Source organism: Phaethon aethereus (assembly GCF_964289735.1).
Source record: "Phaethon aethereus genome assembly, chromosome: 18".
Lineage (NCBI taxonomy): Eukaryota > Metazoa > Chordata > Aves > Phaethontiformes > Phaethontidae > Phaethon > Phaethon aethereus.
Window position 1 is genome coordinate 9863935 of NC_138594.1, and position 13538 is coordinate 9877472.

At 44.4% G+C, this 13538-nt stretch overlaps 1 protein-coding gene across 1 annotated transcript; it reads right to left on the reverse strand.

Moving 5' to 3' along the window:
- Window positions 1–1251: 1251 nt before the first annotated feature.
- CRLF3 (cytokine receptor like factor 3) lies at window positions 1252–13203 on the reverse strand (the record flags this gene model as incomplete). The annotated part of the gene is made up of 8 exons (XM_082008017.1): window positions 1252–1505; window positions 1836–1948; window positions 5158–5290; window positions 5959–6181; window positions 7697–7874; window positions 8329–8416; window positions 10240–10447; window positions 13081–13203. The coding sequence occupies 8 exons, from the start codon at window positions 13201–13203 to the stop codon at window positions 1252–1254; spliced, it is 1320 nt and encodes a 439-aa protein (XP_081864143.1).
- Window positions 13204–13538: the final 335 nt, after the last annotated feature.

Below are 13538 nucleotides of genomic sequence, written 5' to 3' on the forward strand. Positions count from 1 at the left end.
GAAATAGTGTAACTTCATGTAACTTCTTAATTCACAGTCAATTCATAATAATTTCTTATCCCATCCTACTCCATGGAAGAGAACACTAAATCACCACCACCTGGTCCATTTTGACTGCCACAGGCTCAATCTGTGCCAGCAGGGTCTGCCTTAAGCCCACACCCAAAGCCCATCACTGCTGTGGATCTCCAGCAGCAGTCCCAGCTTGCTTGGGTGGCTGAGTCTATCCCAGCACTTGGACCATAAACCTGCACTATTGCACGTGAATGCCAGGTGTTCCCAAGTCTGGGACTGCTGGGAATCCCGCATGTCGGAACAGCGCTGCCGTTGGCTCCGGCCAACAGGAAGAAGGTTGTCTCTAAGACTTAGAAGGGCTCTGTGAGGGATCCTGGCTGCCATTTGCATGTCCTGCTGAAGTACTAAATCACTAGGACTTGCTCTGACAGAGGCTACGGGGTAAACTATAACTAGGGAAGACAGAGCAGATAAGGATAGCCATCCTACTCTAGGTATTGGTCTAGTTTGAGGCAAGCATCTGCATTAAGTTGATGTAAGCATCACCGTGCAACTACTCTAAAAAATATATTCCAAGTGACAACACAGAAAACAGTTCAAGAAATATCTGGAAATAAGGCACTTACATAACAGACATCAACAGACTGGCTACATGTTTAAACAGACATTATGGCTCAGACATCCTTGCTCTGGAGGAATGAACAGTACCATGCAGGGAATAAATGGCTGTTGCATGCAGAACCCACTATCCGTTCATACTATTAAGGCAGCATTGTGTACAAGGAAGCATAGCAGGACAGTGCTGCTCTAAATATACCACTCATAAAAGAGCAATGTAAATAAAACTTTGGTCCATTACCACCCACCCTAAACATTTACAGGCTTATTTCACAGAACAGCAGCATTAAGCAAAGTTAATTCTACAAAACCACACGTACCCTGAGACTAGAGTACAATGAAATACTGACAAAAATCAAGTCTGGAGGAGAAAAGGGAAAGGTCTTATGGACTGTTTAAATTAATTTGCCTCTGCAAATGCCTGTGTCTTACGTTTTCCAGAGTAACAAATCCCATGTTTCACAATTATTTTTTGAAATCAATCCAGTAGGAATTATAATATTGTGGAGTTCAAGTAGTATAAAGACAGTTTTTAACAGATTGTTGATGTCAAACAGCTGGAAACACAGGTTTTAACATTACACTTTATATAAAGGACAAAAATCCCTTCACTTGCTGCTAAAACACCAAAACTTTCCAGCCTGGGTATGAAAATGAACATCCAAAATACAAAGAGACACAGCATTGATCAAGTACCCAGTCAAAGACCACTTCTCTGTTGTTGGAGCTAATGGTTACTCTAAGCTTGAAGCTTCCTCCCTCGCTGCTGGAAGGGCCTAACTGCACAACTTCCATGTCAAAGGTCACAGTGGATCCAGAAGTAACAGCAGGCAGTTGGTTTGTCATCTCTTTTCCATTTACAAATACTGCCCCTGAAACAGTCAACATACCAAACATTATTTCTCACTTTCTGTAAATACTAACATGCAATACTATGTCTCCCTACTTTTCTGCAGGCAAATAGCAATGGAAAGCAACCCTGCCACGTTCCTTCTTATGACATCAAACAGGTTACAATAACCGCAAGGAGAAAAAGGAGACCTGTGATCTCACCAAAGATTTTAGCTGCACAAACAATGTGTACATAAGAGGTAGATGAAGTTGCTCATATGTGATCCAGGGATATAAAGAAGCAGAGGTTTTGGGAAAGAAAAACAAACAAACAAAGGATCACATTCTTCAGTTACGTGATTCAGACTCACCATTTGTGCTAATGCATACAGCTTTATCCCGCTGCAAAGAATCATAGCCGTTCTGCTGTTCCACACACACTCCTAGGCTGTCTTTTCTGTCTGGCTGTCCCACGGTTTCAATTCTACTGAGCAAAAAGTTAAGTCAAACCCTGAAGCTTTAAATGAAAACATACAATTAATCCCAAACAGCAATACCCTGCCATACCAGACCTCTGTACTGTGCTCCAGGGCTTTCAGCAAATTCATCCAACCGTTTGGGGAGATCCCTGTTGAATGACCAGAAGTCCTACCAGCTTTCCCAACAGTTCCACTGAGCAATGCTCTTAACTATTAATCTGGACAAAATATTAATCTGCTTCCTGCAAACTTTCATCGCTATGTAATAAAATTCTCCACTGTTGAAACTTGGAGTTTTCTGAAATTATCTCCAGTCATCTGAAACAACAAGTATGTGCAAAACTACAAACCACAATCATCTATACCAGATTACTGGTCACCATTGTGTATCATGGCAAGACAGCAGCAGTTTCAGCAAGTATTTAAGCATGGGGGGGTTTTGAGTCCTGCTATATTCTGCTGTGAAGGGGTGAGGGCAGAAGGTTGATGTGTTTTGGTGATGGCAGGTTGTGGGTTTGGGGGGGCGTGTGAGTTTTTATTAAGCAAAAAACAAAACAAACAAAATCAGTTTGGTGCAAATGGGTATTAAAAACAAAGCCTAGAAGGGCATTTACAAGTCTGGCTTCTGCTCAGCTGCATTTAGGATTTTAGTCCTGGGAATGAATCTCTGAAGAAAAAGCAAACAAGTTGTGCAAACGACCTGGGACACAGTTCCCTTTGGGCCCTAGCAGCTGAGTGGGGCTGCACAGTTCGTACACTGAGGAGCTCTTCTGTATTTGAGTCCTTTCGCTTGTACTGCAACCTCCCAAAGGTGCTAAATCATAGAGAGCACCTGAGTGACTCGGGGAAACTCAGGTGGTCTTTTCTAGAATGTAAAACTGGCAATTTTCATTACAGTTTGAGAAGAAGTTTGATACATGGTTGTTGCCAAACAACAGAAAAACTTCAGCAGAAGCTTTTAAGAACAGGAAATTAAATTGGGCAGTAGACTGGCACACAATGGGTTAACTCTTTCAAGACAAACAGGGAAGATAAAATTGGAACCATGTTTTACTTTTGCATTCCATTAGGTTTTTCAGTCCCCTGGGAACATCACTAAGATAGCAAAAGCCTTGCACTGTAAAGCAAAGGGAAAAAAAAAAATCCAGGAAGTACAGTACAGAGCATCCCTGCACAATCTCCTAAGCTTTGTTTTACCAGGCCTATTTTTCCTATTGTATTAACAAAGTTATTCTGCAGCCCCTACAATCCCTGGAACAAAATTTTAAGAAGCTCACAGAATATGTGGTAGGAACAATGCTCAGTGGGACACTGTTCAAATCCCTTCTCGCCACGTCTCATGCCTCTGTCACTGCAGCATACAGACACTGAACCAGTTCAACCACCACCAGTTTCCATTTGCCTCAGAGCACAGAGAAGTAAATCTGTGGGTGATCACATGCGCTTCCTTTGTATTGGCTGTCAGCAGAGTTGTGGTGGGCTCCTGACAAAGTCAGCATGATCTTCATTCGGCACCTGCTGGATGGTCCCAAATCACCAGCCTGGCCAGACTGACTGGGGCTCCCCCCCACAAGCAAAAGCTGTAGAGGCAGCTGCAGAGCAAGTCACTGCGGAGAAACGTTCCCTTTCCTAAGGGCAGCTCCCTGAAGGCTGCGAAGAAACGGGATGAGTGGTCACTTAGTGATGTTTTCCTACAACTTGTCCAAACGCCTCACCTCAGAGGGTAACTAAAGCAGTCTATCTTTAAAAAGCAGAGACAAAGCATTGTGTTCATCACAGCTTCACTTTTCACTGATGAGGTATGCCTGTGTCCTGAACGCACAAGAATACAAAGCTGCTTCACAAACATCTGTAATGTGAACCTCACTTATTTGTTTTGCTCAGCAAGCCACATACCCCCTTGTGAATACACTTCTGTTTCAACAGATGGAGAAAGCCAAGCGCCAAGTACTACATCTCCCTGCTCAGGAAAATCTCACATACTTTCAAAGCAGCAGCTACTCTTGGACCTTGGAAGAGGAACACAACCCATTTTTGAGACTCTCTTCAATCTCAGGTTTTCTGTCATTACAGTTCTTGTGGACATGTGCTTGTTAGTGCTCTGCCATCCTGAAACAATCTCCTCTTGGAGAGGAGTCCACGTTACCAAAATGTAAAGCAAAAGATTTTCATGTGTTACCAATAAAAAAAGATAAAAGGCATTGGCCTGAAAGAGAACCAAGGGAAACCTCAAAGTTCTGCCTTCAATTTCACAGGCATTTCTGAGCCAAGAGATGTTAAATCTAGCAACAGATTTTAAACAAAAGCTTTAGATCTTTTTATCCCGTCTCAGATAGGGCAACTGAACACATCCTCATACTACAACCACCTAAAGTTAAGATAAGTCATTATCAGGAAGGGAGAAAAGAAACACCATGGAATAAGCTACAAAAACATCATTAACAACCGCCCTAAAATTGCCTTTGGGGGTTGCCTACTCTACAACTAGTCTTATTTAACCAGAAAAAGATGGAATAAAGCTTCAGAGTCTCTGAGATCTGTAATTACAACTGACATACCCACAAGGACGTTCCTCATACGTCAGTAGTCCCACCCCGAGATGTAGAAAAGCTTGAATGTCACAAGATCCCTTCTCCACTCAAGAGTTTCTAATGCCAGCTTCAAGTAGTAGTCTGATCACCACTAATTATCCCAGATGTTAAAGACATCGGTGCCAGACTGTCATCCTGACCTGTCCCAGCAGCACATACAATGTTTTCACATCCAAAGTCACCAAAGCATGTGGATAGTCTAGGAAGGAAAAAGCCCACTGACCCAAGGTTAAAAAGAATCTATGTCGAGCCTCCATTGCCTTCTGACCAGCCAGTAACAGCTGCTGCAAAACTTGAGTAAGTTCAGTGTTCCACAGATTTGCTCAGCATGGGCTGTATTTAACACACACACCCCCCACCAGGGTTCACACTTGTCTCTGTTTTAGATAGATGCAGGTCCTACAAAAACATCAGGTGTTTTCCTAAAGAGCCAGGACACAGAAGAAAAGAGAAGGAAGTTCAGATTTCACACAGACACACTACCTTGACTGGGGCTGAGCTGATGTAAAACTCAAACATGCATCATGACTCGGGTTTATGTACAATTCAGATGTAACAGACTAGAGAAGGAAGTTTTGTTCACAGGAGATGCACCAGACAACAGCTATCCAGAAAGTACTTGCCTGAACGTTAATGTTTGCCCACAGAAATAAGTAGGCGCTTTGGAGTAGAGCACACCGCAAGACTGAGAATCATTTCGAAGTGCTATGTTTCTTCGACTGCTCAGGCTGTAACCCTCCAAACCAGTTGTCCATTCTTCAAAGGAAAAAAAAAAAGCAGCGTGAACCTCAACCAGACCAGCTACTGTCTGTGCAAAGTAAGGTCAGTCGCAACATCCACTCAGTTCACCTCATATGAAGCTTAAGCTATGTTAAGAACAGGGGCTGGTTTTGACTTCTCCTGATGGACAGATTTCTTTTTCAAATCATTTGCAATTACAAAAAATACTTCCCAGCTCACACGGTTCACCAGAATGTCACTCTGCTGTGATCCCTGTGAAGTCACATTGTAAGCAAAGGAAAACCTTCATGATCCACTGCCCTTAAAATTTTTCAAGTGAAGAGAAAATTTAGTTTTTTCTCTCTCCAAGATTAGAGCTTGTTATATGAGTGTAGGTCATCAAACAATGCTTAGGTAGAAGTGAGGGACAAGGAAAAAAAATGCCTCGCTTCAGACTGCTTTCCACGGCTGAGCAGTGAGTTACCTGCTGGAAAGGCTCACTAACTATCACTTACACTATGAAGCAAAGAATAAATGCTAGGCTGAAAGGCTAGTTCATCATACGTTACACACGTACATCACAGCTAAGGTCAACCCATCATCATACAAAAACCAGCTCCGTAAGTCATTCAGCTATAGTCTTTCAGGAGTGCTGCACTGATGACATGGGCTTAAGATGAAAATGAACAGCAGCGAAACAGTACCATGGGGAACTAGCGTGGTACAGCCAATCTGAGGAACACTCCATGGACTCCACTCTTGCCGTCCGTCTCCTCGGGCACAGACTCTGAACTGGTAATCAACATGAGGATCAATATGCAGCACTATGAACTCTGTCTCCGAGCCGACATACACATCTTCAAAGTGACTGGCAGTACTCTTACGATATTGCAGTCTGTAATCTTGTGGTATGAAGTCATCATCCACCTAGAAAACATTTATTATATTAATCAAGGGGCCTCCCTCTTTTTTTCCTTTCACCTCTGAAGTGGCACATACTAGGGTAGTACTGCAGGCTGTCAAAGGTGATTCAGAGACACAAGGTATTAAAGAGCTGAAAGCATGCCTTACAGGAAATAGTATCAGTGTCTGCACCAACTAACACAAAAAGCAATATAAGAATGATTTGGTCACAGTTTAAAAGTATCTATAGGAGAAGAAACATTTAACAGAAGGCTTTTCAATCTAGCAGAGGTATAACAAGATCCTTCAGCCAAAAGCTGAAGGCAAATTTGCAGAAGAAATTCCGTGCCAATTTTTAACCGCAAGAGAAACTCACTATTATCCTTCATACACTGTTCCAAGGAACAACTTCCAATTCTTTGATATCTCTAAGTCAAGAAGTGTTTTTTTCTATACCCCCCTCCCCCCCCCAAAAAGACTCCACCATCCCTCAAGCATGACCAAATTCAGGGAACTCCTCTATAGCACAGAAAATCAGATCACATGTGATAACAGCGCCTATGGTTTTATTCTGTATCCTTTACAAGGTGAGGATGGCTGGCCAATGGCTGGCTGTTGCTAGAACAATGGAAGCTTGTTTAAGGCTCCAAGGAACATAGAGCTGTCCAACAACAACAAAACCACATCAGAGCACAGCAGTGATTTACTCAAAAATAATTCTTGTGTATTGAAGGCAAAGGCTACTTGACTAGCTAATGCTAATATTAAAATATTTTCTCTTTCTATCCACTGCAAGTCTCTAAGAACACAAACATGTTTAGGTGTAAAAGTGTAACAGAACAGGTTCAGCTTCATCCTGGGTTTGCCACAGCATCTTCAAAGGGAACAAAAGCATCACCCCAGCAATGAAGTTCAGTCTCACTGAGAGCGTTTAGCTGTTGTTGTCATACAAACCACTCTGTTCCACAGCACTAACCGCTACCTGCAACTCACCTCTGTCAGAGGCACACACACCAGGATTTCTTGGTCTTGTTTGTACAACAGCATCACAGATAGATTACACTCTACTATTTATTTGTTTAGTGGGAAGAGTATGTGAAGGAGGTGTTTCCTGCTTGTCCAATACCTGGCACTTGCTTAAGCAAGTGTTGTTTAAGCACGGGAAGCAGGGGTAGCAGTGTTTTCAGCTGCCCCACCTGACTTTTACACACGCAGGGAAGGAGATTGTGAGGAAAAGGTACATTAGTGTGTCGGCCCTTTCTACCGGCAGATGGGAGCAGGTAGAGTCCAACAGCAAGCGTTTAACACGCAAGTGTCACTGCCAGGCAGACACAAACCCCAGTGCCACACACATCACTACCATTACCTTGCTTTTAAATGAGCCCACTACCATGAAAGTCTCCTCTAAAGTTTCTGACTACACACTGGAGTGGACTATTCCTTTGAAGGCTGAAGAGAATCCAGAATTAAAGCGTTTTTTTCAGTTTCTTTCAAGAAAACTGAAGTTTGAATGATTTTCACCCAGGGTATTTTACCTACCTTACACCATCGGACTAAAATACCCCCAGGCTTCTCAACGAATTCCTCTAGCTGTACAGGTGGGCGAGATGCCACAGTTCCATGTCTGAATATTTGATTTTTCAATATAGTAAGAAGGCAGTCATCCAACTGGGCAGATAAACAAGGCACGTCAACCAAAGAGGGCACTTCTGGTAAGCTGAGAAAGGAAAGTTTGCTGTAATGAAAGGGGCCAGCTTCTACAAATTGATATTTTGTCCGTACACTTGAATCTGTGCAGATTTGCAAAGAGAGAACAGCTGCAGAAACTGGCATGTGCATTTCAAACTTCAAAGACTCAGAAAACATTGCGTTTCAGCCCTAACCAGACTGTCTGTTTCTCAGTAAATACTCTGAAACACAGGCTGTTCCACAAGGAGTGGTTTCATCATTCACAAATAAACAGCTTGCAGTTCTACAGAACATAAGGAGGTTGAAAACTACTCCATACTGTGACAATGAAAGTCTATGAAACAAACAGGACAGTGACACCTCAAATGAATCTTCTAAGGCAATGGAGTGGAAGGCTTTTGTTTCAAAGGAGAAAAGATCTCTTGTACAGGAAGGGGACATGTGCCACTGCCTCAGATCACCTCAGTGTGTCAGTATCTTACCTATCTAGCTGTATATGTAAAGCTTTTTTTGTAAAGCTGCAAAGTTTCTCATTCTGTTGTCCCACATCTCCATGGACTGCACTCTCTCCTGGAATCAAATGGTAAAAATATTCCTCATGAGAAAACGTCCAAGAAAGGCATTCTTTGCTTCAAAGAAGAACCAGTTCTGACATGAACAACCAATTAAACATGAAGCATTCTCAGCACTTTTGCTAGACTCTTAGCTAGAAAATACAATTATAGTTAACAATATGAAGCCTATTTAGCAACTTTTGAAGCTCTCAAAGCTTCCTGTAGATACACCTGTAACAGATACAATAATTTGCCTCAGCTCTCAGACAGTAGCAGAACTGGGGTCAGATGCCAGATGTCAGGTTTATTAATCCCTTCCTCCACCTGCTTTAAAGGAAAAAAAAAAAAAAGGCAAAGCACCTTCACTGAGCAGAAAATAAAAAAGCAGGAGCTTAAAAGCAAAAAATAAATGTCAACCATTGTTCTCTTTGCTACAATCTAAATGGTAACTATTGTCATAATGAAGGAAATAATCCTTGCATTAAAGTGTGGAGATAAATAGAAATATTTCAATAAGCTTTCCATATAAAGTAGCATCCCACACTTCAGCTTAGAGAGACATATGCTCCATTCTCCTATCTGATGACTTTATGGTAATTTACAACTTAAGCAAGCTCAGTCCTTTTCCAAATGGAAGATTACAAACATTACAAATCCCTAAAGAAAAGCACACGTCATAATTGGCAGCAGGAGATTTAATAACCATGGAGGCTTAACTCCTTTCTGACTCAGATGCAATGTCTGCTCACTTTGACGACATGACTTAGCAATGCTTCTGCTGCTACAGCGGGAATGGTGACCCATGGGATAGGAAGCGCACAGCTAGTCAGGTTCTCATGAGATCTGACAGAAACTCATCTAAAACACAGGCAATCTCTGCCACCACCCTGTGATTCAGCAACTTGAGACTTAAAACAAAAACAAGGTGACTACCAGCTGTGCCAGAGGTTGCGGTGCTCGAAAAAAAACCCAACAAATTAATCCTTAAATATTGTCAGTACTCCTGTGAGCAGGAGGCATACAGCTACCAAGCCAGCATGTTGTTTAAGCACAAAGCTCACGTCTGAGTGGAAGCTGATAGATTTCCTACCCATGGGAGACTGCTCAATGCACTTTAGTTCACAAAACTGACATCATGTTGAAAGAAAGTTAAAGTTGAGACACAAGAACAATGCAAGGAAACTGCCAACATACTCATAGCTCAGACATGCTCCCAGTAGGTTCTCCAGTGGGGGGAACACAGTCAAGAGTGACATTCCTTTCTAGCTAGGTATTGAGCATCAGTAGGATAACAAACTGGCCCTTACAGTAATATTCCACATGTCCATTTTGGTCTGTCTCATCCTCAGACTTTTTGGAGAAATGTTTCCCATACAGTGGCCATTTCATTCCTCACATCCCCATCAGTGAACATAATCACACTTAGCAGGAAAAATAATCTGTTTACTTCAGCTGCTATTCCACTAAGACACAACTAACTTTCTTCAATCAACAGAGACGTTTTGTTACTATGGTACTGAAGATGTGTTTTATTTCTTTCTAGCGTGGAGGGGTGAAGGACACCTCTGCAGTGAGATATTTCCAAGGTAGGTACTTCCCGCCCTTATGGAGAGGCTACACGGATACATCTACACCCTAGGATTGGAGTGAAATATTTCAATATGGATTTGTAGGAGAGAATATTGATCAGCTCTTCACTACATCTACCCAACTTTAACCTTTTCTTAACATTCAGCTTGAGAGAAGTCCAAAATGAGACAAATCTGCTAATGACAACAGTCCTCAAGAGAAGACACCCTGGAGGGTAGAGCCAAGACTCAGTATCAGGTCCTGCCTTACCTTCCCGGAGCAGATCATCAGCTGTACTGACTCCGTGCTCTATTAGCTTCTGGCATTCATCCAAGGGTTTGATGCTCTCTTGTTCTATAGCATCCACTTCCTGCAGCAGTGACATCAGTCGCTCATCCAACAGCTTCTTTAGGGTCCCTTTTAAATCATTAAAATGTTGCTCAAGTACATCTCTGGTCAATGTTGCACTTTCTCTGATCTAAATTCAGGTAACAGGAAAGAAGAATTCAGGATAAAGGCAAAGGCCATACACACCTTTTGTTTTTCTGAACCACCTCATTTGCATCTGCTGGTGAAAAGTTGAGTGTGAAGTCAGCTTTTAATAAAAAGGACCACTGGCAGGTAACAAACCAGTGTAGTCATTTTTAGTACATGTACAGTAGGGAAGGAGGCAAAAAAATTATCCTGGACAAGGGGAAGAGCATATTAACTAAGCCAAACACCAATTGTGTTACATGTACCTCAATCAAAGGATTTTTTTGGTCAGAAAAGTCTGAATGCTTTGTAGGTCTTTCCCCTGCCCTCCCTCAGAACTACTGTAATCCTGTTCAAAAAAACACTCTGCCAGCATATACAAGTAATGCTCACTGGAAAGAAAAAAAAGATATCAGGCTTTTAGAAGACTGTCTAGAAGCACTTTTCCAGGCCCTATCACTTCACTGGATTTTTTTAAATTCTTGTAAAGCTGCTTTCTTTTTCTTTTTTTTTTTTTTCCTCCAAACAGCCACCTTTGATTTGTCTGTGCTCCAGGGTTACAGGGCAGGGTGAACAGCAAGTCTGTTTTGATTCTGGAAGGACTAGACCACAGAAGGTTCTACAAGTGCTTATTAAAATGTTTGCAAACTTTCTGAATCTGACTTTTAGGGAAGAAAACACATTTGAACACCCCTGAGCTAAAGATGCAAAAGTCAGAAGTAAACACCTCCTTATGAACAACTTTTCTATGTCACACACAGAAGGAAATGCTGCAACATGCACACAGCCTTACACGTAATTTCTAGTTCTTTAGAAGTACAGACAACCAACACAGGAAGTTCTCTAGTTAGGTAAAATAAATTTCCTCTTCAAGTAATATTCATGAAGCTCTGCAGCTGCCACACAGCTCAGTTTCCCTTCTCTTGTTCTTTCAATGCTTGAGGAAAAAAGGAAGTATTTTGCTTCTTGAAGGGGTGGGGCGGAGGAAGACAGAACAGTCACTTCTCTAAGTCCATTACCTCCGTTACATGCAGATACAAATTCAGCAATCAGCCTCAGAATTACAGATACCACTAGGTACGTAGAAGAGGAAATGCAAGTCCCTAAACATAGAGAGCTGCATGAAGTTTGTTGAAAATCATGTCTCATTGGTCCAAAACAAAAGGATGCAACGGAAGTGATCTAAAGTGCTTTCCCTATGATATCAGCCCACCAGTCCCCAAATAATAAAGCTTCTGCTATCTGAACCCGTCTAAGACATTCAGCACTTCTGGACACAGGGAATTCTTGGACATATGTTGCATGGCTGATTCTTTGTGGACAAAATAGTGTATGGTGCTGAAGATGGAAAGACAGAAAACAGACACATGCACACAAGCAAAGAAATTCCCCCAGAGAGGAAAAGGAGAGAAAGGCAAGCTAACTAAGCACACACAGCCACTGCAAAAAGGCCAGCTGGTTCCCTCTCGATGCATGTTGAGTTATCAGGCAACACTCTGAGATGGCAAGGTTTGGATTAAAGATGGCCATGAACAATTCATTTTAAGTAGCTTGTGGTTTTGAAGATGACTAATTTAATGTATAGTGATCGCCCACATTTACTCAGTAGCAGGACACTAACCTAGCAGATTTATAGCAGATTTCTATGCTAATGGGATCTGCTTCAGGGCACCACAGAAACATTTTGTGAATTTGGTTTTGCTTTTTTTTTTTATTTATCCCTTGCAGAGTTGAATCAAAGGTAGCGAGGCATTGGTTCTAGTCTGCAAAAACTAAAGTGCTTAAAGGATATCTTAGCAGAGAAGCCAGTCCTTCAGTGGCTCTCCGCAATCTCCCTACCCACATTTGCCTATCTTGTGCATCTTCGGCATGGAGTGGGTGGTTTACTAATCCCGATGAAAACTCTCCTCTGGCTCCAGTGCACAGCTGCAGAAAAACCAGCCAACCTGGAATGCTGGCAACACTTATACATGACCCACAGAGTACGTGACCCACGGAGTTTGGTGCATGGGGACAGCAGAGTTCAGGACAGCATCCAAACCAGAGCATAACTCGCCTAGGCAGGTATATTAGGTGTGCAGGGAAGAAGACAGGCGTCACACTCCCTACAAAATAAGCCTCACAAAACGTAGTTCCTTTAGACATCTTTATTCTTGCCTAGGCAACCTCCCACCATCCCCGAAAACCAGGCTGAGGTCAGTAACAGACTTCAGCGCGCATCCCTCCCTCCCCGATACCTTCTACACACCCATTCCCTCTCCGGCACCTAGAGAGGCAACACGCAGGTTTCACTGGAGCGCGGAGAGAAGCCGGGAGGCCACCACCGCCGCCAGCCGCTCCCAGTCCTGGATTCCCTCCGCCCTCCCCAGGCTCTAACCGGTTGCTCCGCGCGCCCCGCGGACCGGAGCTCTGTGGCGAAGCACAGCTCCGGCCGAGGCGCGCAAGACCCAACGCTACCGCGGCCCCGGAGGCGGCTCGCTAGCGATCACCGCCCCGCGACACCCTGCAGGACGGGAGCTGCGGAAGACAGCGGAGCCCCGGGCTCCTCCCGGCCACTCGTCCCCTCCCGGTGAGCGCCTCCGGAGAGCCCCGCCGCCACGCCAGCCAGGGCAGCCCCGTCCCGCCGTGCCACCCCACCTGCTTGCGCGCCTGCTGTAGCCCCCGCAGCCGCTGCTCCAGCTCCCGCCGGTAGCTCCGCGCCGCCTCGATGCTCTCCCGAGCCTCCTGCAAGAGGAGCCGCGCCTCGGCCTCGGCCTCCATGGGCAGCCGCGGCGGCGAGGCACCCGGCGGGGCGGGGCGGCGGGCGGGCGAGCCTCGCCCCCGGAAGGGCCCCACATCCGGGCGCCGTGCCCCGCGGGGCGGAGCGGGAAGCGCGGCAGGAGACGGCCCTGCGGTGGGGCGGGGGGCCACGGGGCGGGGCACCGGCCGTCAAAGCGGTGGCGCGCGGAGGGCAACGTTAGCGGGGATGAGCAGAGCATGTACTGCCAGAGAGCCCCAGACTGCTCCCGCGCGCTGCGAGGCGTTGCCGGTCGCGCGAAGTTTTGGCCCCTGTCACGTCCTGTGCCCCACCCGTATGACGTCATCAGCCCCGCCCC